Raw genomic sequence first — 25,114 nt, 5'->3', positions numbered from 1 at the left:
AACAAGTCAAGTCTGTCCAGCCTGTCCATATTACTAATACCCTCTAATCCAGGCAGCCCATGGTAAGCCTCTTCTGCACTCTCACCGATGCCTCCACATCCTTCCTCTAACCCTTCAAGAAAACCTCAAATGTTATTTGCTTGCCAAAATGTAAATCAAATCTTTGGAGAACTGAGGAACTACAGACAATTTCAGTACTTTGAGATTAACAAACTTAATTACTTCAAAAAGACTTTTATTTGGCCTACAAAATCACTCAATGCAAGACATCATGGTTCCCCTGCTAAGCACGTAGGAGTCTCACTAGATTTTACAATGCTATTATTTACACATTATGTAGTGTTTGAGAATAAAAATGAACCAGAATCTGCTCCTATAAATGAGAACTGCCAAGGAAAATTATTTTGAACTTTACTCCAGTGATTTAGTTGATAAATGTACTGCAAGCCAAGCCATGCAGACCAGAAGGATCAGATTCCATCTACAATTGTCACCTAGTGTTTTGACTCACTCATTCACTTAAATGAATTACAAACATTTCATGAGACAGCACATTAATTTTTTTTGTTTCAATTTTGAATGTAAATTAATTATTTTAGTTTAGAGATATTTTAAATGCATAGAAACAGGCCCTTCAATAACTCATTCAGACTAGATCCATGTTATCCCATTGTCACATCCACTTCCCACATACTGGAGCAATTTTACAGAGGCCATTGACCTACAAATCCACATTTCTTTGGGAAGAGGGAGGAAACTGGAGTACTGAGAGGAAACTCACATGGTCACAGAAACAATGTGCAAACTCCACACAGACAGCACCACGAGGTCAGGATCAAACCCGGGTCTCTGGCGCTGTGAGGCATTGTGCTGCGATTCTTGTCTTATTCTTTGATCCTTTAGACTCCTCAAAGCCCATAAACCATCTGTAAGGCTTAAGTCAGGAGTGTGATGAAGCACCCTTCACTTGTGTAGTTGACTGAAACTTCAACAATGCTCACAAACCACAATCCCATACAAGGCATAAACCAACATGCAGAAATAAATCAACAGTGAAAGTTGACTTGCTCAGTCATTGTGCTGCTTTCAAACAACAGCAGTTGACTCTAAACAAAACCAGTGAAATCTCAGTGCTGGAGGACTTCCCACTGCCAGGCTGGTAAGTTACCGACACTGGTAGAAGCCCCTCAGTTGATTAAAACATGTTCCTCCTTCCATCTTTGATATTTTGAACGGAAATTTACTTGATTAAGACTGCTGGTTAAACACGGATCCACTTTTGCTGCTTCATGTAGCTGTTCAACACTGCACATTTCCTGCTTATCTAGTTGGTTGTACGAGAACAGTGGCTCCCAAACTGCCCGTATGAAAGCCCCATTTGTTCGCACTCAGTAATACATGCATCACATTCCCACCCCCACAAATACTTGAAGATGCCATGGGTTGTTTCGTTTATGGAGCTGGGGCTCCCTCAGGAATTTCTGCCTTTGCTAGCAGTGCCACAGTTTGGGCAGCGAGCAAGCCAAATATATTTGTCACTACCTCTACTTTATTGTGAACTACTAAATAAATTACCTCAATGCTATTAAAGCCTCGTTAAAACCCTTGCAGGTTTTGGCATTCTCAATCCGAGGGACTCAGGGCACCCCAGGCTGCTGCACATTAACAATTATTTATGACTCGTTATAAATACAGCTTCAACAAGCCAGAATTTCAGATGTGATGAGCAATTGTCTTGTTCAATGCACTATAATCAGTCTTTTATATTTAACATGCAAAACTGCAAAAAGTTATATATTTGTCACAGGAGAGTAAACATTGAAACCAACTGGAGAAATAATGCACCAAATCCAAAAACAAATTCTATGGATTCACAATACTCTTGGGATAATTATAAGCAATCCAGTTTGGCTTTGTGACATTTTTAAAAATCATTCCTGCATAAATGTTATTGCAGTCCTTGCAGAATTAAACAATGAGCATTTGTCAGAAACTTGTTTACCACAAGTCATGCCCAGTTACTACACATGGATTCATTGCCCATTTTGGAAAGTTCTCCTGCATATGTTTTAAGTGACACCCACACTCATGACTGACAGGATGGACTATAAATAATCAAACTTGCGGGAGAGAAAGTTTAATCTAAAATAAATGTTTTTTGGAGTGCCGTTTATCTTTTATTGAACAGTTATTTTGGAAAGACTTTAAAGAAATAAGAACTTTGTATAAATGCTGTTTGAAAACCTTGGAATCATCAAGTGACTTGGAGGACAGTGAATGACTAGTTTTAAGCGCATCAATATCACGAAGGCAAAAGCAGCAGCTGCTACTTGATATTTGAATAACAGTTTCCATAAAGAAAAGGTGACAATTAGATTACATGGGCTATGGATATGCAAGACAATTAAAAACATCAGTTCTTCCTGATCTGACATGCATATCTATCAGAAATAACAGAATAAGCCTGAGATTGAGTGTTTCTCCATGAAAAAAAAACACTTTTCTCATCACAAACAACAGTGTAAAGTTTCCATAGACCTATACTGCAATGTTGGCTGAAAGCAAGTGTTTGAGGAGTTTGTGTGTCAGTGTATATATAGTTGGAGTTTGTTTCACTGCAGGAAAAATACAATAGGTTATGAGCTTAATTTGAATAAAAGTAGAAGCATGTTGTTTTACAACCTCAGAATAACACAAGCTAATTGGGTGAATTGCCAAAGTAAGAATGCAACTTTTCAGTATGAAGAAGGGTCCCAATCCAAAACGTTGCCAATCCATGTTTACCAGAAATGCTGCTCAACCCGCTAAGTTTCTCCAGCACTGTGTGTCTTTAAAAAAAAAGAAACCAGCACCTGCTGGACCTGGTGTCTACATACGACTGGCAAGGAGTGAAATGTAAAGCAGGAAACAATGATTTAGCTGGAAGGGGAAAGGGAGGAGCAGATGCCATGGGGGGGGGGGGTAATAGGAGAATAGAAAGGAAATATGGGACTCAAGAATGGGAGATGAGCATACGGATGAGGGGACAGGAGCAAGGTGACTAGGGTGGTGGGAGATGGGGGCGGTGGGATGTGTGCACACCTGCACACCTGGGTGGGGGGGGGGGGGGGGGGGGAAAGATGTAGAGATTGGAGAGATCACCGTTCACACCATTGGGTTGTACGCTACCCACGTGCAAAACAAGGTCCTCTTCCTCACTCTGCTAATGGAGGCCAAGGGCAGAAAATTCAGTATGGGAATGGGAAGTGAAAATGGTTAGCAACTGGTAGATCCAGCAGGCATCGGCAGACAGAGCATAAGTGTTGGGCAACACAGTTGACTAGTCTGTACTGGTCTCGTCGATGTGCATAACTGAACACCTCTTCCACCAAGACCTACTTTTTCCACTCCCACGTCCCCTTCCACCCATATCCCTCGCTCCAATCACCCCAACTCAGCTATCACTTATTAATTTTTACCACCCATCTCTTTTCCAGATTTCTCCACTCCTACTCCAATCAGTCTGCAGCAGCGTCCCAATCCCATATATTCTGTCCATTCACACCACAGATGCTGCCTGACCCACTGAGTTTCTCCAACACTTTGTTTCTTGTGGTAGATCTGACAAAGTCTTTAGTTAATCATTTTTGTTAAACATTGTTGGCCGTATCATTTTATTTTAGCTTACATTGTTCTAACCCAGCCTCTTAATTTAGCAGAGTCCAAAAAATAATTTTGCCGTGCAGTGCTTATGTGACAATAGAGAATCATTGATGGATTGATTCCAGTAACAAATTTACCCTTCTGGAATTCACAAATCACAACCAAAACGTTTGAGATGTGGAATAAAAATTCACTGATGGAATTCATGCAAGGAAAAAAAACTAAGCACAAAATGCAAGAGAAGCAACAAATTGTCAATTTTTGAGAAAGATTCAGATTACAGGAAATGCGATTATGGACCATTTTCCAGGAATACAACCCCTCAGTGACGTGGGGTGTACTGGATGTGGTTGTTAGTTCTCTTCCCGCCAGTAAGTTGCTGGGTAAACATTCCCTATAGATGTCGTAATTCACATGACACAACAGGATTTCCATGCTAAAAATGGCCCTGAAAGTTACCTGAACAACTCGTGTTGATGTGTAAAAGAACCACCTTAGATGTTCTTTGCCTCAGGTGGAGTGCTGTGCCGTTGCACCTAACCAAGAGCCGATTGACCTTATTGTGACTGAAATGTAAAGATCACATTTCACAATAACAAAGGGAGACATTTGGCCGATCAAGTCTCGGCCAGCAAACAGTAGGGGGCATGGATTTTGCCCTCATTGCACCGGAACAGCTGTGACCTGCAGGTCTCTGGAACTAGTGCATGATGATGGGATTAAGCTGCAAGGCTCTTTCTGAACCAGCACAGGCTTGATGGACTGAGTTGTAGATCTGCGCTGTACATTGTATACGATTTGGGAAAGTATAAAAATGGACCAGAAAATGCATGCTAATTCACAAACCTATTGCTAAAAATACCTGAATGAGAAACAGTGCAACTTGGTTGCAATGCTGGGAAATTTGTTGCAGAAAAGAGGAAGGAAAGACATTATAATGAAAACACAGCTGCATACGAGAATTATACAATATCGAATCAGTAAATACACTTCTCTTTTAAGTTGCAAACATTACAAACTAAAAACGAAACTAATTCAAGTGATCCATAAGCAGTTTGTGTTGGTAGTTTCCCTTTTATAAAGTATTAAAGGATACTTTGGAACAGTCACCTTAAAGCACAACACACACATGTACTGGAACCCTCCATCTACAGATCTCCAGCAAAGTTAGGTGTGGACGTGTTTGCCTGCAAATATTTTGGCCATATCCCTTTCCCTGGCCCCTACGTAGATTCTTTTATCAGGCTTGACAGCCCACAGATGACTCAGCTCATTACCAAGCGTGGCTCACTACACAGAATTATCCTTCAGGCAGAGGCATTTAACACAACTGGATTAAGTTGTCAGACAAGCCTTGCAGCACTTCCAATGAGAACACGTTCATCAACAAAATCCACAAATGCAAGGAAACAAAAATCACGAATACTAATTAAAATTCAAGTATGCCAGCACTTAAATAACTTAAAAATTGCACCTTATTCAGAAATTCACTCTCAGTGCCAATCACTGTACAGCCATCCATGGTGAAACAGTTGATATGGAATCTAACTGGCAACGGCACCTAGTCATTTTTATTGCCCTCTTTACAAAAAAAACGTAATATCTTTAGGGACCATCAAAATAAATTCTTGTTTTTTTTACTGGTGGAATCAAGATACGAAGCATCACCTGGCGATTAACCAACAGGCCATTATAACCAACATGCCATTATAAGGCAAAAGTGCGTTCTCAACCACCATCCATTAAGACACATTTTGGGACGTTGACAAGTCAGAAATCAGGGTAAAGGCCATGAGGTTTTAATCGAAATGGTAAACAGTACCTTTAAACTCAGATATGTTCACATTTGACCTTATGACCCATTAGATTTCAACAGAAAATATGTGCTTGGTCAGTTGTACAACCTGCCCATTCTCCAGAGCACGTCGGTGCTCGAACCTTTCTGACCCATTGCCTGAAATGAAAACGTATCATCAGGTTCCAATAAGGCCCAACCAATATGGCGATTTCTTCAGATTCCCAACATTAGGGTTCCCCCACAGCATTTGGCCCGAGCCATCAGTGTTGAGTGTTGAGCCACTCACACACTTTCACACAGCAGCAGACAGTCTTTCTTCATTCTATACATCTGGTCTGCAAAGAAGGATCAAGAAGGTATGCAGAGGAATTGATGGCATGGGCCCCAAGTCAGTGACTTTTAGGGACACGGGGGAATGACAAACTGGCTGCAGAGGTTTCTAACTGCAGTGTTAGCTCACCCTGGCAATAATTGATTAGTAGTACCTGCTCCCAGTTGTATTGGGGCAACATCACTCCCCACCCTGGGTATGAGAAAGGTGAAGTAGCCCGACCATTTGTGTGCCACAGATCTTCACTGAGGAATGATGTAGGACAGTTGACAGACACTAGCCTGTTTTCAATGAGCCATAAGGTGAGACTATAAAATATTCTTATTGTATTCAAAAATACTCTTGCAGTTTAAACGGCATCTCCCCCACCACTAAGAAATTAATATGCAACTGATTTATTGCAAATTACCACAATGAGGAACGTCAATATTACATTTCGTAAGTATTGCCAGTCTTGCTCACAACTGGGCCTCAGTTTTTAAGGCACATTCTGCGATTTTAGTAGGCTTTAGGGCAAATTCTGAACATCTTACAAAGGCACGAAATTTTTAAATCAGGCATCTTCCTGGAAGATTTGGCATGAAGTTTACAGTGGTGCAAATTTAAGTGATACTTTGATGTCATATCAATTAATTTGTTTAAATGTATTGTTACTCATCCTTTGTGCTTCAATGAGTGCCACACCGTGCAAATCGCTCATTGACTCAATGCCCTTAGGTGCTGACAGTAGAGACTGCAGATGGGAAATACGATATGATTACATTCACAACACTTAGGCCACACAGAAATAGGAACAGCACCTCATATTTCACTTGGGCAGCTTACAACCAGTGGCATTAATATTGATTTATCTAATTTAAAGCAACTCTTGCATTTCCTCTCTCCCCATCCCTCCCCAATCCTAGTCATTCTGCTAGTTTCACTGTTAGTATTATCACCTCCTCCACAGCCAACGATGGACCATTGTGGGCTCTTTGTCTAATGCTAGCTGTGATTTTATCTGTACCTTTTCATACCTCTAGTTTCCCTCTCCCCTGACTCTCAGTCTGAAGAGGGGTCTCGATCTGAAATGTCACCTATTCCTTTTCTCCAGAGATGCTGCAAGAGCCGCGGAGTTAATACAGCATTTGGTGCATATCTTCGGTGTAAACCAGCGTCTGCAGTTCCTTGCTCCACACTTAGGTGTGTTAATCAAAATGACAAACTTCTTAAACACGTTATAGATAATCCTGAGGAAATTGCGGAAAATCTTCTGATCCATCATTTTAGGAAAAGTGAGCAAAACACAAAGTGCTGGAGTAACTTGGCGGGTTCCGGGTCAGCCAGCATCTCGGGAGGGAATGGACAGACGACGTTTCGGGTCGGGACCCTTCTTCAGACTACTTTGGCCAACATAGTGGAAAAACGGTGTTTTGCAGAGTGTCGTCTAAGCTTTTAACTACTTCTGACAAAGGCAACCCCTCTCCGACCGACTTATCGCAGCGCAGACACTGAGGCAACGGCACAGTGGAGCTCCCAGTCCTGCCTCAAACGCCTAGCAGCATCATGTGGCACTCCACAACCAGAGCTGTCTGGCTGCAAGCGTTTGTGAGAACCATGTCGGCACTACAACTAGTCAACGCGGCTCTCGTGTAAGTTGGTGCACTTAAGTCTGAAAAAGACACAAAGTGCTGAAGTAACTCGGCAGCTCGCTCTCCCTGACCCGCTGAGTTACTCCAGCACTTTGGTTCCTTTTGGTTTATAAACCAGCATCTGCAGTTCCTTGTGTCTACTTTAGTCTGAAGATGGGTTCCTACCCGAAACATCGCCTGTCGGTCCACCCCCACGGATGTAGTCTGGCCCGCCGAGTCCCTTCCAACAGCACCGCAGCGTTTAGTTCCTGTGTTATTGTTATTTGGCTTTAAAAACTTCATCCCCCACTGAAGGCTTCAGTCAGTCACACAGCCGCTATCCGCGGGCAGAGCTGAAGCGGCGAGTAGTGTGTGCTCACCCCCAGCGCCCTAAGACTGGCCAGACATTCAGCAGCAAGGGGTTGTTGTACTCACACTCACACAAGCAGTCGCTACCTGCGGCAGAATTCTTCACCACCTCGCTCGCCCATGTTGCCTCAGCCTTTTCTACTTCAGGAAGGAAATCCAAGCGCAGAAAAAAAAACTAAATTCATCATTTCCGCTGACAAGTTGACAGTTGCACGGGGGCTCGGCTCGGGCAAGTGTTTGTGCGGCGGCGGGAACAGCGACGACACAACTGCGCACTTACTTATCTCTCACCTCCTGCCCTGCTCGCCGCTGCCTGCCGGCCGGCCGGCTGCCTGCCTTCATTGGCCTGCGCTCGCCCAATCGTGTCCTCACCGCGGGCGGCAGCAGGGGCAACACACACATTAGTTGTCCAACAGTGGCCCCCGAAGGCTGCCTCCCACCCAGCAGTAATGCCGACCCTTCCTTGTTTACGCAAACAGTGCACTCCTACTCACCGAATGAAAGCACAATCTGCCGCAAAAAAAACAGCAGAGCCCCATGAATCTCTGTTGAGGCGAGTTAATGGGTTGCACTATCTTTAAAGCTAGACACACCACGCGGACATCTGAACTGAATCAAACGGGTCTAGAAAAAGGGGGAAGCCCTCGAGAACTTTAATGCGACACATCAATGCAAACTTCTTATCGAGTTTCAAAATGTTCGTTTGTTAATGTTAGTTTGTTAATGTTACTTACATTTTGAGAAGCCACCTTTCCCGTTGTCATTGATAGTGGTTGACTCCTACACGTTTGGCGTGTTACATTTTCAGTTTCATTCCCAGCAGTTGAAAGTTAGAAACTTCCTTTTCAAAGGTTTGCACGATAGGCAGAAGCAAACAGATTTTTAAAAGTATTAATTTATTGTTGGTTACCTGGAAGGCCAACAATAATCAAAACATTTGTCCACCTACTGAATTGGAATTAGTATATTTTTCTTGTTCAGTAAAACAATGCATTTAACGCACGTGTTAAATGTTTCACTTCAACCGATGCAAACATTTTATATATTTGCAGTGCAATAAGTAAACGCATAATTTGCACTAACACAAGGTACACAAACATGGCGAGGGGGATTGAGGCAGGGAGGAATGAGGAGGGGGGAGTGCAAGGGAAAGGAGATAGGGGGTCGGGAAAGTAACAGTGGGGAGGGTGTGGGAATGAGATGGGAGTTGTGACGCATGTGGGAAGGGGAGTAGATGGCGCTGAGGGGGGGAGATCGGGGTAGGAAGGAAGTAAAAAAGTATCGAAGATGAAGAGTTTTGTTTAAGAAAGAACTGCAGATGCTAGAAAAATCGGAGATAGACAAAAGTGCTGGAGAAACGCAGCGGGTTAGGCAGTATTTATGGATCTATAGATGCTGCCGCACCCGCTGAGTTTCTCCAGCATTTTTGTCTACCTTCGAAAATGAAAAGGATATGTTTAGGGATTGGTGAAGGAGTGGGAGGAAGGGAGTAAAGTGGGAAGAAAGAAGGGGAAGCCGAGTGGATGGAAAGACATGAAGGGTGGGGAAGTTAAGACATGAAAGAGGATAGGTGGGGACGAGGAAGCAATGGACAGAGGAGGTGACAGAACAGTGGAAAAGCGGCGGGGATGGAAAAGGGGTGGGGGTTGGGGAGAGAGAAGGGGCAGGTGGGGGGGGGTTGGGGGAGAGAAGGGGCAGGTGGGGGTTGGGGAGAGAGAAGGGGCAGGCGGGGGGGGGGGGGTTGGGGAGAGAGAGGGCAGGGGCAGGCGGGGGTTGGGGGAGAGAGAAGGGGCAGCAGGTGGGGGTTGGGGAGAGGGAAGGGGCAGGGGGGGGTGGTTGGGGGGGAAGGGGTGGGTGGGGGTTGGGGAGAGAGAAGGGGCAGGTGGGGATGGGGATGGAAAAAGGGGAACCAACTTCCTCTAGCTTCACAATACTTCACTCCATTTGTTTCACACTGTCATTTCATCTCTGGTCGTTGTCCAACTATTTGACTATGAACCACCACCGATATCCTGCTAGTCTTTGTCATTCACCTCTCCTCCTCCCCCTCCTCCCCATCACAATCCTGACCCAAAATGTAACTTATCCATGACCTCCAGAGATACTGTCTGACCTGCTGAGTTACCCCAGCACTTTGTGCCCTTTTCCGCATACCATCAACCGCAGTTCTTTGTTTCCACATCTTCTTGTTTTAGGTGTGTAAATGACATTCTAAAGATGTGCAGTCAAAAAATCTACGCTGATTTATTGCAAGAATTCTTATAATCGCCACACATTATAAACCGAATAACGGATTGGCACCAATCTAGCAGGTTGTCCTCTCGACAGGATCAAGATTCTGAGTTCCACAAAATCTGGAGTCACACAGCTCCGAAACAAGTTAATGGCCGGCTAAACATGAGACATGGAAAATAAATAATCATGTACGCAAAGTGATTTGTAAGATAAATAATATTTTGGTCGTTATTAAAAGGAGGTTGTAGCGTACATTAAAAAAAGGCTTGTTGAGACCAATAAGGCTCTGCCACTACTGTATTATTGAGGTAAACAGGAAAGATATCAGGAACATAGAAAACAGCATCATTAAACAATCTATCACACATGGTCCATTCCCTCCCGATATGCTGGGACATTACTGTCTAAATATTTATCAATATTTAAAATTGTATATAAATCCTAAATTAATTCTTCCCTCAAAATGGCATTCCTCCCCAATTCCTATCTATCCTTTCCCTTACATAGAAACAGGGAAATTAGGTGTTGGGGAGTAGGCCATTCGGCCCTTCGAGGGGCAGAGCCATTCAATATGATCATGGCTGGGGTTCCAACTCAGTATCCCGTAAGGGGCTTCTCTCTCCATACCCCCTGATCCCCTTAGCCACAAGGGCCACATCTAACTCCCTCTTAAATATAGCCAACTTCACTGGCCTGTTTCACCCTCTGTGGCATTCCAGAGATTCACCACTGGTCGTTGAAAAACTATTTGACTATCTCGGTTTTAAAGGATTTCCCCTTTATCCTTAAGCTGTGACCCCTTTGTCCTGGACTTCCCTAACCCCGGGAACAATCTGACCCAAAATAGCCTGTCCAACCCCTTACCTCCAGAATACTGTAAGTTCTCTAGTTACTCCCTCTCAATCTTGTGCCCTTTTCTAGAGAGTATAAACCAAGTTCTTTGTTCCAGTCTTTCTTGTTTAAGACAGTGTGTAATCCCAGGAATCAGTCTGGTGATGTGCAGTCTCTGCACTACACCCTCTATTGGCAATAATGTCCTTCCTCATATTTGGAGACCAAAACTGTACGCAATACTCCAGGTGTGATCTCCCTACAGACCCTGTACAACTGCAGTAGAACCTCCCTGCTCCTATACTCAAATCCTTTTGCAATGAAAGCTAAAACATTCGCTTTCTTTATGCCTGCTGCAAATAATGCATGTACGCAAAGTGATGGTGTACCATGACAATAAGGTTTTCGGTCATTATTAAAAGGATCGGCCACCATTTACATAAAGTCTGCTTTCCTGTTTTGCCACCAAAATGGATAACCTCACATTTATCCACATTATAGGTAATCTGCCAAAGATTTGCCCACTCACCCAGCCTATCCAAGTCACCTTGCAGTCTCCTAGCATCCTCCTCACAGCTAACACTGCCCCCCAGCTTAGTGTCATCCGCAAACTTGGAGATATTGCCTTCAATTCCCTCATCCAGATCATTAATATATATTGTAAATAGCTGGGGTCCCAGTACTGAGCCTTGGGGTACCCCACTAGTCACTGCCTGCCATTGTGAAAAGGACCCGTTTACTCCTACCCTTATAATGTTCTCATCCAAACCCACACCCCCTGCCCACTTCTAACTCATATAATTTTATCCTACATGTTCTCCCTTGGTGCATCTCTCCCTAGCGGATCTTGACCTCTCAATGTTATGTCAACATACTGTAATACCTTTCACAAGGGGTGGGTTTTCAATTACGTGTCCAGCATAAACTGTCATTATTTGCCAGCAAAATACATATGTGAACAAATATTTTCACAAATGAAGATGAACGTCCTGTTTCTTCCATAAATGAACATCTGCAGGATAGCTTTTACTGATTCAGAACACAGCTGAAACTCTCAATGAAAGAACTAAAATTGCAGACATGTTTAGATCTCACATTGCGAGCGACTGCTTTGTTATGCAGTAGATACTCATGTCTGAGAGTAAACATGCATATAATTTCATGGAAAATAAGTGATTGAGTGAGATGCATTCAATCACAATTATATCTTCATTCAAGATGTTATAATCATACTGTACAGAAACAGGCCCTTCGGCCCTACCCGTCTATGCTGACCAAGATGCCCCATCTAAGTTAGTCCCATTTGCTTGCATTTGGCCCATATCTGTCTAAACATTTCCTATGTACCCGTCCAAATGTATTTTAAAAACTATTTATAGTATCTGCCTTAAACTACACAACTAGCATCTAATTATATATACACACCACCCTCTGAGTGAAAATGTTGCCCCTCGGGTTCCTATTAGATTTTTTCCCTTTTCATCATAAACCTATGACATCTGGTTCTTGACTCTGGTATTCGGGGGGAATAATTCTGTGCATTCACCCTATCCCCCTCATGGAACCAGCATTGAACCACTGACTGACTGTACTCCACGTACAGTTGTTACTGGAGCCAGCATTGAGCCACTGTGACTGTACTCCATGTACAAGTGTTACTAGAGCCAGCATTGAACAGATATGGGGAAAAATCTGGAACAGGGTACTGATTCTAGATGATCAGCAATGATCATATTGAATGACGGTGCTGGCTCAAATGGCCTACTCCTGTACCGACTTTCTGTTTCCATGGACCACTGACTGTACTCCATGTACAGTTGTTACTGGAGCCGGCATTGAACCACTGGCTGAGTGTGCTTCATGTACAGTTGTTAATGGAGCCGGCATTGAACCACTGACTATTTTCCATGTACCGTTACTACAGCCGGCATTGAACCACTGACTATTCTCCATGTACAGTTACTACAGCCGGCATTGAACCACTGACTATTCTCCATGTACAGTTACTACAGCCGGCATTGAACCACTGACTATTCTCCATGTACAGTTACTACAGCCGGCATTGAACCACTGCCACTCCTTCTCCTGAGGGAGGCCTGGCCACTCCGTGACGTCAGCGGGCGCCGGTGATGGCCGACGCGGGGAAGGAGCGGCCTGAGGACGAGCGGGGCGTGAGCCTGAGGGCGGGCAGCCCGCGGGGCCGGGGCAGCCGGTGAGTGAACAGCGCGGGTGTTGTGGCCGGCGCCTCACTCACCTCAGGACGGTGGCGACGGCGAGGAGACGAGGCCGCCCTCACTCCCTCCTCGGGCCTACTCCCATCCACGGGCTCCTGGATCCAGGCAGCGCCTCCCTGCCGGAGCGCCGGCCGCCAAACCTCTCACTCGCTTCCATCTCTGTCTTTTTGAACCAAAGAAGCGGGTTCCTGTCATAAACCGGACGCCCTCGGTTTGTTTTTATTTGAAAATAACCGCCGCTCGTCGCCGAGTTGCTGTGCCGACCGCCGGGCAACGCGCATGCGCGTATCCAGCAGCCATTGGCTCCTGTTTGTGCAAATTTGCTCTTCAATGATTCAATGCAAGCTCATCAATCAATGCATTTCTAATCCACGCATCTCTCAATGAATAAATCAGATGATACTATACATAAATACAATCAAGTCAAACTCAACTACTACGGATAATCCAAGCTAATCAATTTCTAATCCAAGCATCTCAATGAATACATCAGATAATACTATACATAAATACAATCAAGTCAAACGCAACAACAGTAGAGCGAAGGAGGAGATTCTGTATCGTATAGTTGAATATAGTTGGAGAAACAAGGAACTGAAGATGTTGATTTCCTTAAAAGATGACATACAATTCTGGAGTAACTCAGAGGCTCAGGCAGTATTTATGGAGAACATGGATAGGTGACTATAGGTCGGGACCATTCTTCAGACTCTGGGACCCCGAAATGTCACTTCTCCATGTTCTGCAGAAATGCTGGCTGACCCGCTGAATTACTCCAGCACTTTGTGTTCTACCATGAAGTTCTCTCCACCAGTAACATTGCATGGTCACCTCAGACTGTGCAAAACACACCTGCAGTATTGCTTCTGCACCTCTGGGCCAAAAACACTTCCTTGTTTACTTCCAGCAAGCATTTTCTACAATTCCCTCCTGTTGCAGCTTCTTATTTACCACGGACACATATGTGTTAGTGAGATCCACAATTTCTGAGTAACAAAGTGTTCTAATTTAGGGATTCTCAGTGACGCTCTGAAATCAGTTGCCTGAAGTTTTGCAGCTCCCCATAAGTGCAAATACTTTTGTCTGCTTTATCAAAGCTTTAGTAATTGTAAACAATGTTGAAGAACCTTTTGTTTTCAAGAAAAATAGAAATCCACCATGTTCATTCATTTCTGATTGGCATGACCTTGCATTTCCGATATCACCTTGTAAATAATTTAAAGATCCTCCCTATATCATTACATAAAATTTTACATAGCACCCCAAGTCTGACATAACCAAATTCCACAAAAATTTGGCAGGATTTTTTAAAAACATTCCATCACTCTGTAAATAAACTCTTGACCTTGGTGTCATTTTTTTGCCTCTTTATTATTCTGCATTGCTACTCCCATTGATTATTCTGATGCAGGATCATGACCTGAAATACCAGCCATCCCTTTGCTTCGATAGCTGTGGCCTGGCTTCCTTTGCTGTTCTTGCAGTTTTGTTTTGCTCCGGATTAATGAATCTTGTGTATCTAATTTGTGCCTTTAAACTTCAAGACCCCTTTGTTTCACTTTTCCGTTCAGATTTTAATGTTGCATACGTTATATAATTTTATTTGTCTGAAGTTTATGGCAAGGCTAAGTTCACAAGAGATAATATATAAGTTTAAAACTAAAGACAATGGAAATCTGAAGTACAAATTGATACCTGGCAAAATTCAGTAAAGGACTGATTTTTCTCCCGCTCCTTCCATGTTATATTCCTTGTCAAATGCTGTTTTTATATCTTCCACTTCTCATGAGTACGCCCAAAATAATTTTCTTTGTTCTGTTGTAGACAATGCCATTCATAATTTATAATTGAAGATGGTCATGGCCTGTCACTTGTGTGGTGTGAGTGTTAGCAGTCATTTAGCTGCCCCATTCTGAATGTGGTCCAAGTAGTGCTCCGTATAGGCACAGATTACTTCTTTGTTTGAGGAGCTGTAAAATGAACTAAAATATTTAATGGAAGGAAAGTCATTGATGAAGTAGCTATAGATGGTTGGACCTAGGACATGATCATGAGAAACACCTGGAGCAATGCCCAAGGCTCAAGGTGATTGAACATAATTATCTCTGTGCCAGATATCATTTCACCTACAAAGAGCTGATTTAATGTCTTTATTTGCATTGATCTTTTTAAATATGCTTTAAATGTCAAAAGGTGTAATATTTTATTCAGCCTTTCAACCTTGTGCAAATTAGAAAGCAAACAGTATTTTTTATATCAGGATTAACATTCCACACAATCTTCTAAATCCTTGCTTGTTAAACTGTCTTCCTCTTAAATGATTTCCCACCACTTTTGGTGTTCCACCTCTTTCTACTGTAGGTAGTTGTAGATGCTGAGATGAATAGATTTTGGGGTGTAAAGGCAATTGGGAATTGAGGTGAATGAGGATTGGCCATCATACAATTAAATGATGAAGAAGGCTCAAGGGGCTAAATGGCACACTTCTATTTCTGTTGTTTGTAATTCATCTAGACCTAGTCTGGATCTGTAGTGATCTATTTGTGTTGATATTTCCTGGGCAACCATGTAATCCCTTGACATGGTACATTCTTTTAAGCTGCTTTTTAATAAATGTAACACAACATATGAACCAATGAAACTAAATTATCCATCTGTTTGCAGTTTTACTGATATCTATGTCAAAACTAGATTCTCGGATGCAACCAAATCTGCATGCATGAACAATGTTGAATACAGGTGCACAACCTTTTATCCGAAAGCCTTGGGACCAGACACTTTTCGTAATTCAGAATTTGTCGGTCTTCGGAATGGAAATTTTTTAGCGTAGATTTTAATGGCTGGCTCAGTGGTAGAGTGTTCGGCTCATATCCGCAAGGTCGCGAGTGCGCCTTGATCCCGGCAGTTACTTGGTCGCGAGTTTGAGTCTTCAATGTCGTTTTTTCTTGCAGAATAAATGTTTGTATGAAATGCAGTGTAGGAGAGGTGTACTGACTGTGTGGGCAGAACTTTGGAAGTGATTGCCCACCAGTCTAAAAAGCCGCTGTGTCTCCCTGTCCCTGGGATAGCAGGGGGCAATCAAACAGCACAATACCCCCCTCCCCCTCCAACTCCAGAGGAATCCGCTCCCCGATGGGCCGCTACGGCGACAAGTGGCAGTTTGCCCACAGCCCGAGCTGCGCCACCCCAAGAACACCTTGCACACCATCAGCTTCTGCCCCTACGTGTTCCTCTGGAGTTGGAGCGGGGCTGGGCTGGAGTTGCTGCTGGCTGTGGGTCTCTGGGATCTCCGTGCTTGCAGTGGGCCTGGGGGTCGGTGTCCCATTGGTCCTGACGTCTCCGGCCACCCCCCTGGACTGGAGCTGAGACTGGGAACTGTACCGCCCTTGCCCCCTCCCTCTGCAACTGCAAACAACCCCACTCTCCTGCAAGGGCGGTACAGTTCCCGGAGGATAGCAGGTGGCCGGAGACGTCAGGACCAACAGGAACCCGCTCCCCAATGGGCCCCTACGACGCCCCGAGCTGCGCCCCGTCATCCGCAACCCAGGTTCCTCTGTAGTTGGAGCTGGGCTGGGCTGGGCTGCTGTTGGCTGTGGGTCTCTGGGTTCGCCATGCTTGCGGTGGGCCTGGTGGTCGACGTCCAATTGGTCCGGACGTCTCCGGTGACTGCACTAGCCTGCTGCCATCGCCGACGTGAAAACAGTACAAAGCCCCCGCTCCGGTGCAATGAGCGGGGAGCTGGAGAGGGGAGGGATGGGGTCACACACATGGCCGGGGAGCAGAGGGGTGTAGGTGGGGTGAAACTGAAGGGAGCGACAATCTGCTGCTGCCTGCACGCTGAGTTAAAAAGTTCCCACGCAAGACTCACGATACACTGTGTATCGTGTCTACCGTGGGAACTTTTTAACTCGGCGGGCAGGTAGCAGCATATTGTCAATTATTAACCCTCCCGCGCAATATACCCTCACCTTCTCTTTTATGGATGGGGATTTAGTTCCCCTTTCTTCGAGGACCGACCGGAGGTTCCGCTGTCACCTCTGCGGGCCGCCCTCGGTGAACGTCCTGTCTCCCTGTCCCTGGAATAGTAGGGGGCGATCAAACAGCACAATACCCCCCTCCCCCTCCAACTCCAGAGGAATACGCTCCCCGATGGGCCGCTATGGCGACAAGTGGCAGTTCGCCCACAGCCCGAGCTGCGCGACCCCAAGAACAAGACGTACCCCTTGCACACCATCAGCTTCTGCCCATACGGGGAGCGTGTTCCTCTGGAGTTGGAATGGGGCTGGGCTGGAGTTGCTGATCTGGGATCTCCGTGCTTGCAGTGGGCCTGGGGGTCGGTGTTCCGTTGGTCCTGACGTCTCCGGTGACTGGGACTGTGCTGCTAGCATTGCGACGTGAAGACAGTACAAAGCCCCCGCGCCGGTGCAATGAGCGGGGAGCTGGAGAGGGGAGGGAAGGGGTCACACACATGGCCGGGAATCAGAGGGGTGTAGGTGGGGTGAAACTGAAGGGAGCGACAATCTACTGCTGCCTGCACGCTGAGTTAAAAAGTTCCCACGCAAGACTCACGATACACTGTGTATCGTGAGTCTACCGTGGGAACTTTTTAACTCAGCTGGCAGGTAGCAGCATATTGTCAATTATTAACCCTCCCGCGCAATATACCCTCACCTTCTCTTTTATGAATGGGGATTTAGTTCCCCTTTCTTCGAGGACCGACCGGAGGTTCCGCTGTCACCTCTGCGGGCCGCCCTCGGTGAACGTTTTCAAGGTCCTTTCTTCAAGGACCGAAAAAATGTCGCTATTCGGAGGTTTTCGTTATTTGGATTTTCGGATAAAAGGTTGTGCACCTGTACTTTGAAGAATGACTGCATTCTCCATTCTTGATGTCTTTTGTGTTTTCTTTTTTCTATATAGAAGCTAAAGCATGAAGTTGAATGAAAGAAGTGTGGCATACTATGCCACTTGTGATTCTCCAACTGACAAGACTGGATACTTGCACAAAAAGGGAGAACGAAACACTGCTTATCACCGCCGTTGGTTTGTTTTGAAGGGTAACCTGTTCTTTTACTTTGAAGAAAAGGAGAGCAGAGAGCCCATTGGAGTAATCATATTGGAGGGATGTACTGTGGAATTGTGCGAGTCTTCAGAGGAGCATGCTTTTGCAATCAAGTTTGACAGTGTTAAGTCAAGGTCATACAAAATGGCTGCTGAGAACCCCACAGAAATGGAAGCCTGGGTTAAAGCTTTATCCCGCGCAAGTTTTGACTACATGAGAATAGTTGTGAGGGAACTTGAAAAACAATTGGAAGAGATGCAGCAAAGTAGAGGCAGCAGCCGGAAAAGCCAGAGAAAACCATTTGCACAAAAACATGCAATCAATCCTTCTGGTGCACAACAAATCTCAAGTAGTTGCACTATGTCCCATGGAACTCCTGTTAAAGAAAATGGCTACGTTCCCTGGAATACCACATCAGTTCAAACACTAGAAACTGAATGGAATGGCAAAGCTCATGGTGTTAATGATAATGATATTGCTAAATACTTCCCAGACCAGGTGCTGGAAAGACCACCACATACCCAACGCTTGCCACCTCCCTTGCCCCCAAGGAGGAGAACAGCAACAGGAGGAGTAACGTCTGGGATTGGTGGTCTGATGCTGGCCTATGATAATGCTGCCTCAGGCACAGGGACTTACTGCTTCAGCAGATTACATGAGTGGTTTGGCAGGGATGTGATACAGCTGCAAAGACAGTGGCAAGAGCATAAGATCAGAAATGATGGTGTGTCAGAACCTGATCACATCATCTGAATTCATAATATAGTACATCTTGCTCAGTGTCTTTAAAAGGAGGATTTCTTTTTTGAGTTTTATATCTAATTCAATCCCTTTAGCATCATATTCTAGCCCTCTAGTGCTTTCCAGTATGTATACAACAGGTACTCTGCATTTCTGTTTTAGTTTTTTTTATAATCTGGCTGGATCCAGCAAATGAAATACAATATATCTAAATGGGAATTGGGCAATGTCTTACAATTTTTGCTACTTATGTCCTTCTGTTTTAATTTTAGTATCCCTGGCAGTGAAATGAACATGAAAATTAAAGTAATTCCAATGAGCTTTTTAAAATAAATGGGATTTTGAGTTATGGTGCAGAGACAAAACGAATGCTCCTTAAGTTTGATACCTGGTAATTGTCCAACTCGAAAATGAGGATAGGTGGCCTTGTTTAGAGTGTGGGATGGGAAATCATCCAAGCTTGCTATAGTTTATATTGAGATTTGTGTTTGCAAGATTCACGCTGTCCACCTTGATGTTGGCAGCCTGCACAAAATGGCCTACACATGGACACTGACTATTTAGCCTGTGAACCTGCCCTGCTGCATGTCGGGGTGGGAGGAGTGTCAAAAGTGATAACAGACTCAGGATTTACTTGCCTTTCCTTGATTGGTGCTGCCAGTTGTTTTTCAATGTTCTCTTCAATAAACTCACCCCATCTCCTGCTTACTGAATGCATTATAAACATGGAACCAGCAGCTTACCACTGCCATGCTATTTTACAAGTTTAAACACTAACTGAAAGATACAAAATACTCTATTTCTGACAATGAGTAACAAGAAACGAACACTTAAGTAAAATGTCATTTTCTAATCTGCGTGATTGATGGGGAAAGGTACAGCCCGGAGCCTATTTAAACATCAGAAAATTGCAAACATATGTAAATAAAGTACCACCCATTAACTCTTTGGCTTGAAAAGTTATTACTGTACAGGCACCTCGCATTTTACATGGGGGCTACAGGCTTGAAAAGCAGCGTGTAATGAAACGTGCATAAATCAAACATATGCCAGGCACTGCAGGTGACTACGGTGCCAGGCATAAATTTGAGCATGTTATTCGAAAAATAGGAGCGTTTAAATGAAACCGGTAGTATTTAGACAAGCACGTTATTCTAAAAATTGCGCAAATCAAGCAGGTTTAAAAGGTGAGGTGCCTTTATTTAATTTTTAAACGCCATTTCATTGTAGCTCCCAATGAGTTGGTAAATGCAATGTATTATGCAGAACCATGCCATATGGTGCACAAAGGCACTGTATCAGTTGTCTAATCTAGACAACAAAAGTCAGAAAAATTGACTCCATTGGCTTCAGACTCTCAGGGCAGGGGAAAGTCATTGTTTTCTCTCTGGCTCACTGTTCAGTGATACTTGCTGAGCAGAAAATACAGTATTGGATTTCCGGACAGAGTTATAGTTGGCTGTAGTGATGCCTGCAGACTAAACCTTGCTCATAATTAGTGTCAGTTCAGGTAGATCATTTGTTGGATGGTTGGTGTTTTTCCATTCCTGGCATTCAATAAAAGATGAAAATTGTTAACACTTTTGCTATTAATTTGACAGTATCTAAGTTTTGGAGTAAACATTAACATTAGCCAGCAGTGTCTGTGGCCTGAAATTGTGACAGAGTTGGTGTGCTTGGCCACTTCCTCCCAAAATCAAGAGGGAATTCCAGACAGTTTTTTAAAAAGTTGCAATTCAATGTTTTGTGATTGACTATGTGTAGTAGCAGAATAAAAGCTTTTAGAGTTGGAGTCCAGGATATAAGTGTTGAGGCCTACACTGGTGTTGGATTTAAGGGGGGGGGGGGGGGGTGTCAGAGGGGAGGAGAAGGAGATTGTGGTAGGATTAACTCTGCCACACACGTTAGTTAGGTGGATAGTTAGGAATGGTCTTTAATCTTTAGCATCCAGTCCTCAAGGTTAACTAGAATTTGGCCCTTTTCACAAATTGGCTGGGTGGTGTCAGTGGCTGCACCTTCATATTTTTAGCAGCTATTTCAATTTGCCCAGGATCAGTAGCTGTTGAAACATGCACAAATTACTATCATTTCTTTGCTGCTAGATATACTTAGAAAATATGTCCTAAACTTGCTGAACTAAGCAAATTGTACTTTGAACGTGCAATTCATTTTATTTTTACTAATATTTATTTTTGCTATGTTGTACTTTGAAACATATGACTGCAGTGCAGGAATTGCTGGTTCTATGTTGGTTGTTGGTTTGTCATGCTCTCTGTGGGTGGGTTGAAACTGGGTTTAGTTTTGCAAAGTTAGTAAATATGGGAAGATGGGGGAGAAAAAGTTCCAATTTCAGAGTTTCATTAATGATTGTGGTTGGAAATGTGACTGTGGGACAGAAAGAGAACTATGCCTGGCCTTGATCGCTACTATCATCAGTCATACAGCATACAAACAGGCCCTTTGGCCCGACACATCCATGCCAACCAAGGTGCCTACTTGAGCTTGTTCCATTTGCCCACATTTAATTAATATCCTTCTAAAGTTGTCCTATCCATGTACATGTCTAACTGTCTTTCAGACATTACAATTGTACTCATCTCTACCACTTCCTTTGGCAGCTCATTCATTCCAAATACCCACCACTCTCTATGGAAAAAAGTTCCCATTCACTTTAAATCCTTCCTCACTTTAAACCCATGCTCTTTAGCTTTGGACTCTCCCACTGTGGGGTAAAAAGACAATAGACAATAGGTGCAGGAGTAGGCCATATGGCCCTTCAAGCCATTCAATGTGATGATGGCTGATGATCCACTTTATCTGTGCTGTTCATGATTATATATACCTCTAAATTCACTCCTCAGCCTCCGACACTCCAGGGAAAAGATTGTTGACATCCAATGCAGAGGCAGTACTAACACATAATATTTAAAATTCATTAATTGACTAATGATTTGAATAAATATGAAGTGAGGTGTTACGGAACAATGGGAAGTGCAAGGAAATTGACATATTACTGAATTTCATATATGCTTTGACAATACGACCAGTTTATCCAATATACAGTATGTGAAGATGTATTTCTAATGTAAACTTTTAATGTCAGATGTCAATAACCAGTAAAAAAAACAATTAGTGGTGTTTGACATCTGACATTAAAAGTCTTTGTACTTTGTTCCTTCATGATTCCATGGATGACTATATTAAGGATAATTGTAGCTGCATAAACATTAAAAGTAAGAAAATATTTTCCTACTATGAAGTAGCAGTGCAACCAATCCCATTAATTGTAAACATCATCGGACCTGTCGAATGACAAGTGAAATCCCTTCCTATTTAAAACAAGAGCTAACCTTAAAAATAAATTTTGGGGAATTTTAATATTACACCCCACCCCACCATTTAATGCTTTTAATGTCATGTTAATTTCGATTTTGCCAATCATTTTTATCTCTTAAATCATTTTAAAATGTGTAACTTCTCAAACAGCCAAGTAGTGCATTGCCCATGATGCAGTGATTTCATTGCATTCTCTCTGAGCTTAATGTTCAGAACAAAGATCATTAAGAGCAATATTTTTAATTGAAATTCCAGATTTCGAAAGATGTGCTTGAAGCCCAAGTAGCAATATTGTGGATGGTATTTTTAGTCAATTTATAGACAATGCTTTAGCATTTTTCTTTTAAGCTTGCGTAGGCACAAATTTCTGTTTACATTTCATTACATTTTTAGGTAGCAGACTTTTTGAAAATCCAATCCTTTAATGCTGCATTGTGGTCAGCACCTGAAATATCCTATATTAGGGAGTTCCTTTCTTCTATCAGTAATCATTCACTAATAAACTGCCACGTATTTTGATTAATGGCTTTTTGGACATGAGAAGGAAGTGATTATAAAGATAAAGGGACAGAGCAAAAGGGATGAGTTAAATGGTTTGTTTTTAAAAAGTCTGAACTGTTCTATTCTATAATATTTACCATTGCTTTTAAATTCAGGAAATTATATTTTCCTCAAACTTTGTGTAGAAACCTAACTTTTTTAAAAAGCAATTCCGAAAGTAATTGCATAGATGTGTTCAGGTGTTAGCGAACCAATGGGAAATGAGTGATTGCACTTTCTTATCTAACTATTTAGACTTCTATATATACTTCACTTTAAGCCTCCTTCGGTCACGGCTGACCATGGGTGTCTCCAGGGTGCTATTCCCTATATGGAGGATGCCTGTGCATGACTTTGTTTAACGTGGGGAGACGGGTGCCAGACAGCCACCCCACGGTCCTTGACTGATCTGGGTCAGGATATAGGGAATATAATGGATACAACGTGGGATTGCGCAGAACGAGCGCAAAAAACTAAATCTACATTTAGAAAAAGGAGTTTGCCCGTTCTTCCTGTGATGAAGTAGATATCCCCCTAGGTACTTCCATTCTCCCCACATTCTTGCTAGTCAGTAGCTTAAATGCCCAGAGGTAGATGAAGAGTTGATTAGATATCGAGAAAGAATGGATTACATTTTAAACAAGGGGGGGGAATGAGATTGAGGGGATTGCTCAGAAAGACAGCACAGACTAGATGGGTGAATGGCTTCCTATATTTATAGGAAATAAAATGAAAACATAACATTCACACATCTGTACAGGTACTTCATGTTTGATTTTCTAAATATCTATGGTCAATACATAACCAAAGAAACAAAACATCTATCAGTAAAGGTATACTCATCATACAATATTACCAAAAAATTGCCAAACATGGCATGCCAATATGAGCATTAAAATCCCATGATGGTATTTCACTAATATTCTTACTTATTTCATGAATTCCTAATTAGATTCAAATTGTCCAGTAAATCAATAATGGATTATCATACATTTTCAGTATAAATCCACAAATTTCTTATTCTTACAAATGTGTGTATACTTATGTAATGTATTTAAAAAGTGCTTTTTGAATGTGCCTCAAGGAAACAGGTCCATGATTAAGCAAAACTCTAACAACCTTAAAAACCTGCACAAACAATTTGCACAAGATCCATGTTGTCATAAACCATATGGCATTAAAATGGGAAACATGTTGCGGGAATTTACTTCTGTTCTAAATGTTTGTACAATTGTTGTATCTGTTGTTATTTCTTAATTTGAGTTACTTCAGTCAGAGACTAGAAAAGCGTTTTTTTTCTTGAATGTAATACTGTTTGACTGAATTACTCTTCCACCATTTAGAATAATGCCACTTTCAAAGGGAGTGGGAGAAATGTACAGATATGAAAAGCAAGATCAATAGCTGCCATTTGAATTAGATTTAACAACAGATCAACATCAGGCTTACTTACTATATATGTCTTTGTGGAAACGATGAAATTTAGCATATTCATTGAACTTTGTAGTGACCTAAAGGTGTGCACAGAGCAATATAGGTGCGTAGTCAATGGCCAATTGCGAGATTTAATCTTTGATGAAACTGCGTGTATGATATGAAAAACAATACCTAAATGTGCCATAAAAATGTATGTTTTTTGTAGAATTAATAATAGTCCCTTATTCTTTTAGGGATCTGTTTATCTCCTTCCGATGTGTCAAGTTATTTTGATTAACTGTTTACAAAATGGATTGTGTTCATGTAGATTTTTTTTCAATATATCTAAAATGTATGTATTTTTGTAATTACACTTTTCAATTTGCATGGAATATTCATCATCTCGATGTATTGATTACTGCATGATTGCATGAACAATCGGTCTATATTTTGGTTCGTAGTATTGAGAATCAAATATTCTGTGTTTACTGCTCATTCATATCACAATAAATTGAGAATTGAGAAATTAGTGCATGTGTTTCATTTGTACAATATTAACAGATTTTGATATGTCAGTTCTTTACCTAAATTTTAAAGTGCAAAAATCGCATTTGCAATTGAGGATGCCTTTATTCCTTGGAGCGCAGGAGGATGAAATGTGATCTTATAGTGTATTTTAGTTTAGTTTAGAGATACAGCACGGAAACAGTCCCTTCGGCCCACCGAGTCCACGCCAACCAGCGACCCCCACACATTAACACTACCCTACACACAGTAGGGACAATTTACACATACTCCAAACCAATTAACCATACCGGTACGTCTTTGGAGTGTGGGAGGAAACCGAAGATCTCAGAGAAAACCCACAGGGAGAACGTACAAACTACAGACAGCACCCATAGTAGGGATCGAACCCAGATTTTTGGCGCTGTATGGCAGCAACTCTACCGCTGCGCCACCGTGACCGCCCAT

At 42.8% G+C, this 25,114-nt stretch overlaps 2 protein-coding genes across 8 annotated transcripts in view; one reads left to right on the top strand and one right to left on the bottom strand.

Moving 5' to 3' along the window:
* sh2b3 (SH2B adaptor protein 3) overlaps window positions 1-13,210 on the bottom strand; it is a 133,555-nt gene extending 120,345 nt beyond the window's left edge. Inside the window, exon 1 of one of the 7 annotated variants that reach the window (XM_055655807.1) lies at window positions 13,071-13,210. Coding sequence is in view for 2 of the 7 variants with exons in the window: in XM_055655803.1 (XP_055511778.1) it covers window positions 7,568-7,684 (117 nt within the window). In the remaining 5 variants the exon portion in view is untranslated. The other 6 variants (XM_055655804.1, XM_055655810.1, XM_055655805.1 and 3 more) reach the window with 6 other exon arrangements.
* pheta1 (PH domain containing endocytic trafficking adaptor 1) lies at window positions 12,892-24,668 on the top strand. Its single transcript, XM_055655811.1, has 2 exons — window positions 12,892-13,028; window positions 17,968-24,668. Exon 2 carries the CDS (start codon window positions 17,978-17,980, stop codon window positions 18,860-18,862), a length of 885 nt encoding a protein of 294 aa, XP_055511786.1. The 5' UTR covers window positions 12,892-13,028; window positions 17,968-17,977; the 3' UTR covers window positions 18,863-24,668.
* The last annotated feature ends 446 nt before the right edge of the window (window positions 24,669-25,114 follow it).

The sequence above is a fragment of the Leucoraja erinacea genome, chromosome 25 (assembly GCF_028641065.1).
Source record: "Leucoraja erinacea ecotype New England chromosome 25, Leri_hhj_1, whole genome shotgun sequence".
Taxonomy (NCBI): domain Eukaryota; kingdom Metazoa; phylum Chordata; class Chondrichthyes; order Rajiformes; family Rajidae; genus Leucoraja; species Leucoraja erinaceus.
This window is presented reverse-complemented; position numbering and strand designations above follow the sequence as displayed.

Bases quoted from the DNA above. Each gene is read 5' to 3' on its own strand.
- pheta1 (XM_055655811.1), top strand. From the start codon at position 17,978: ATGAAGTTGAATGAAAGAAGTGTGGCATACTATGCCACTTGTGATTCT.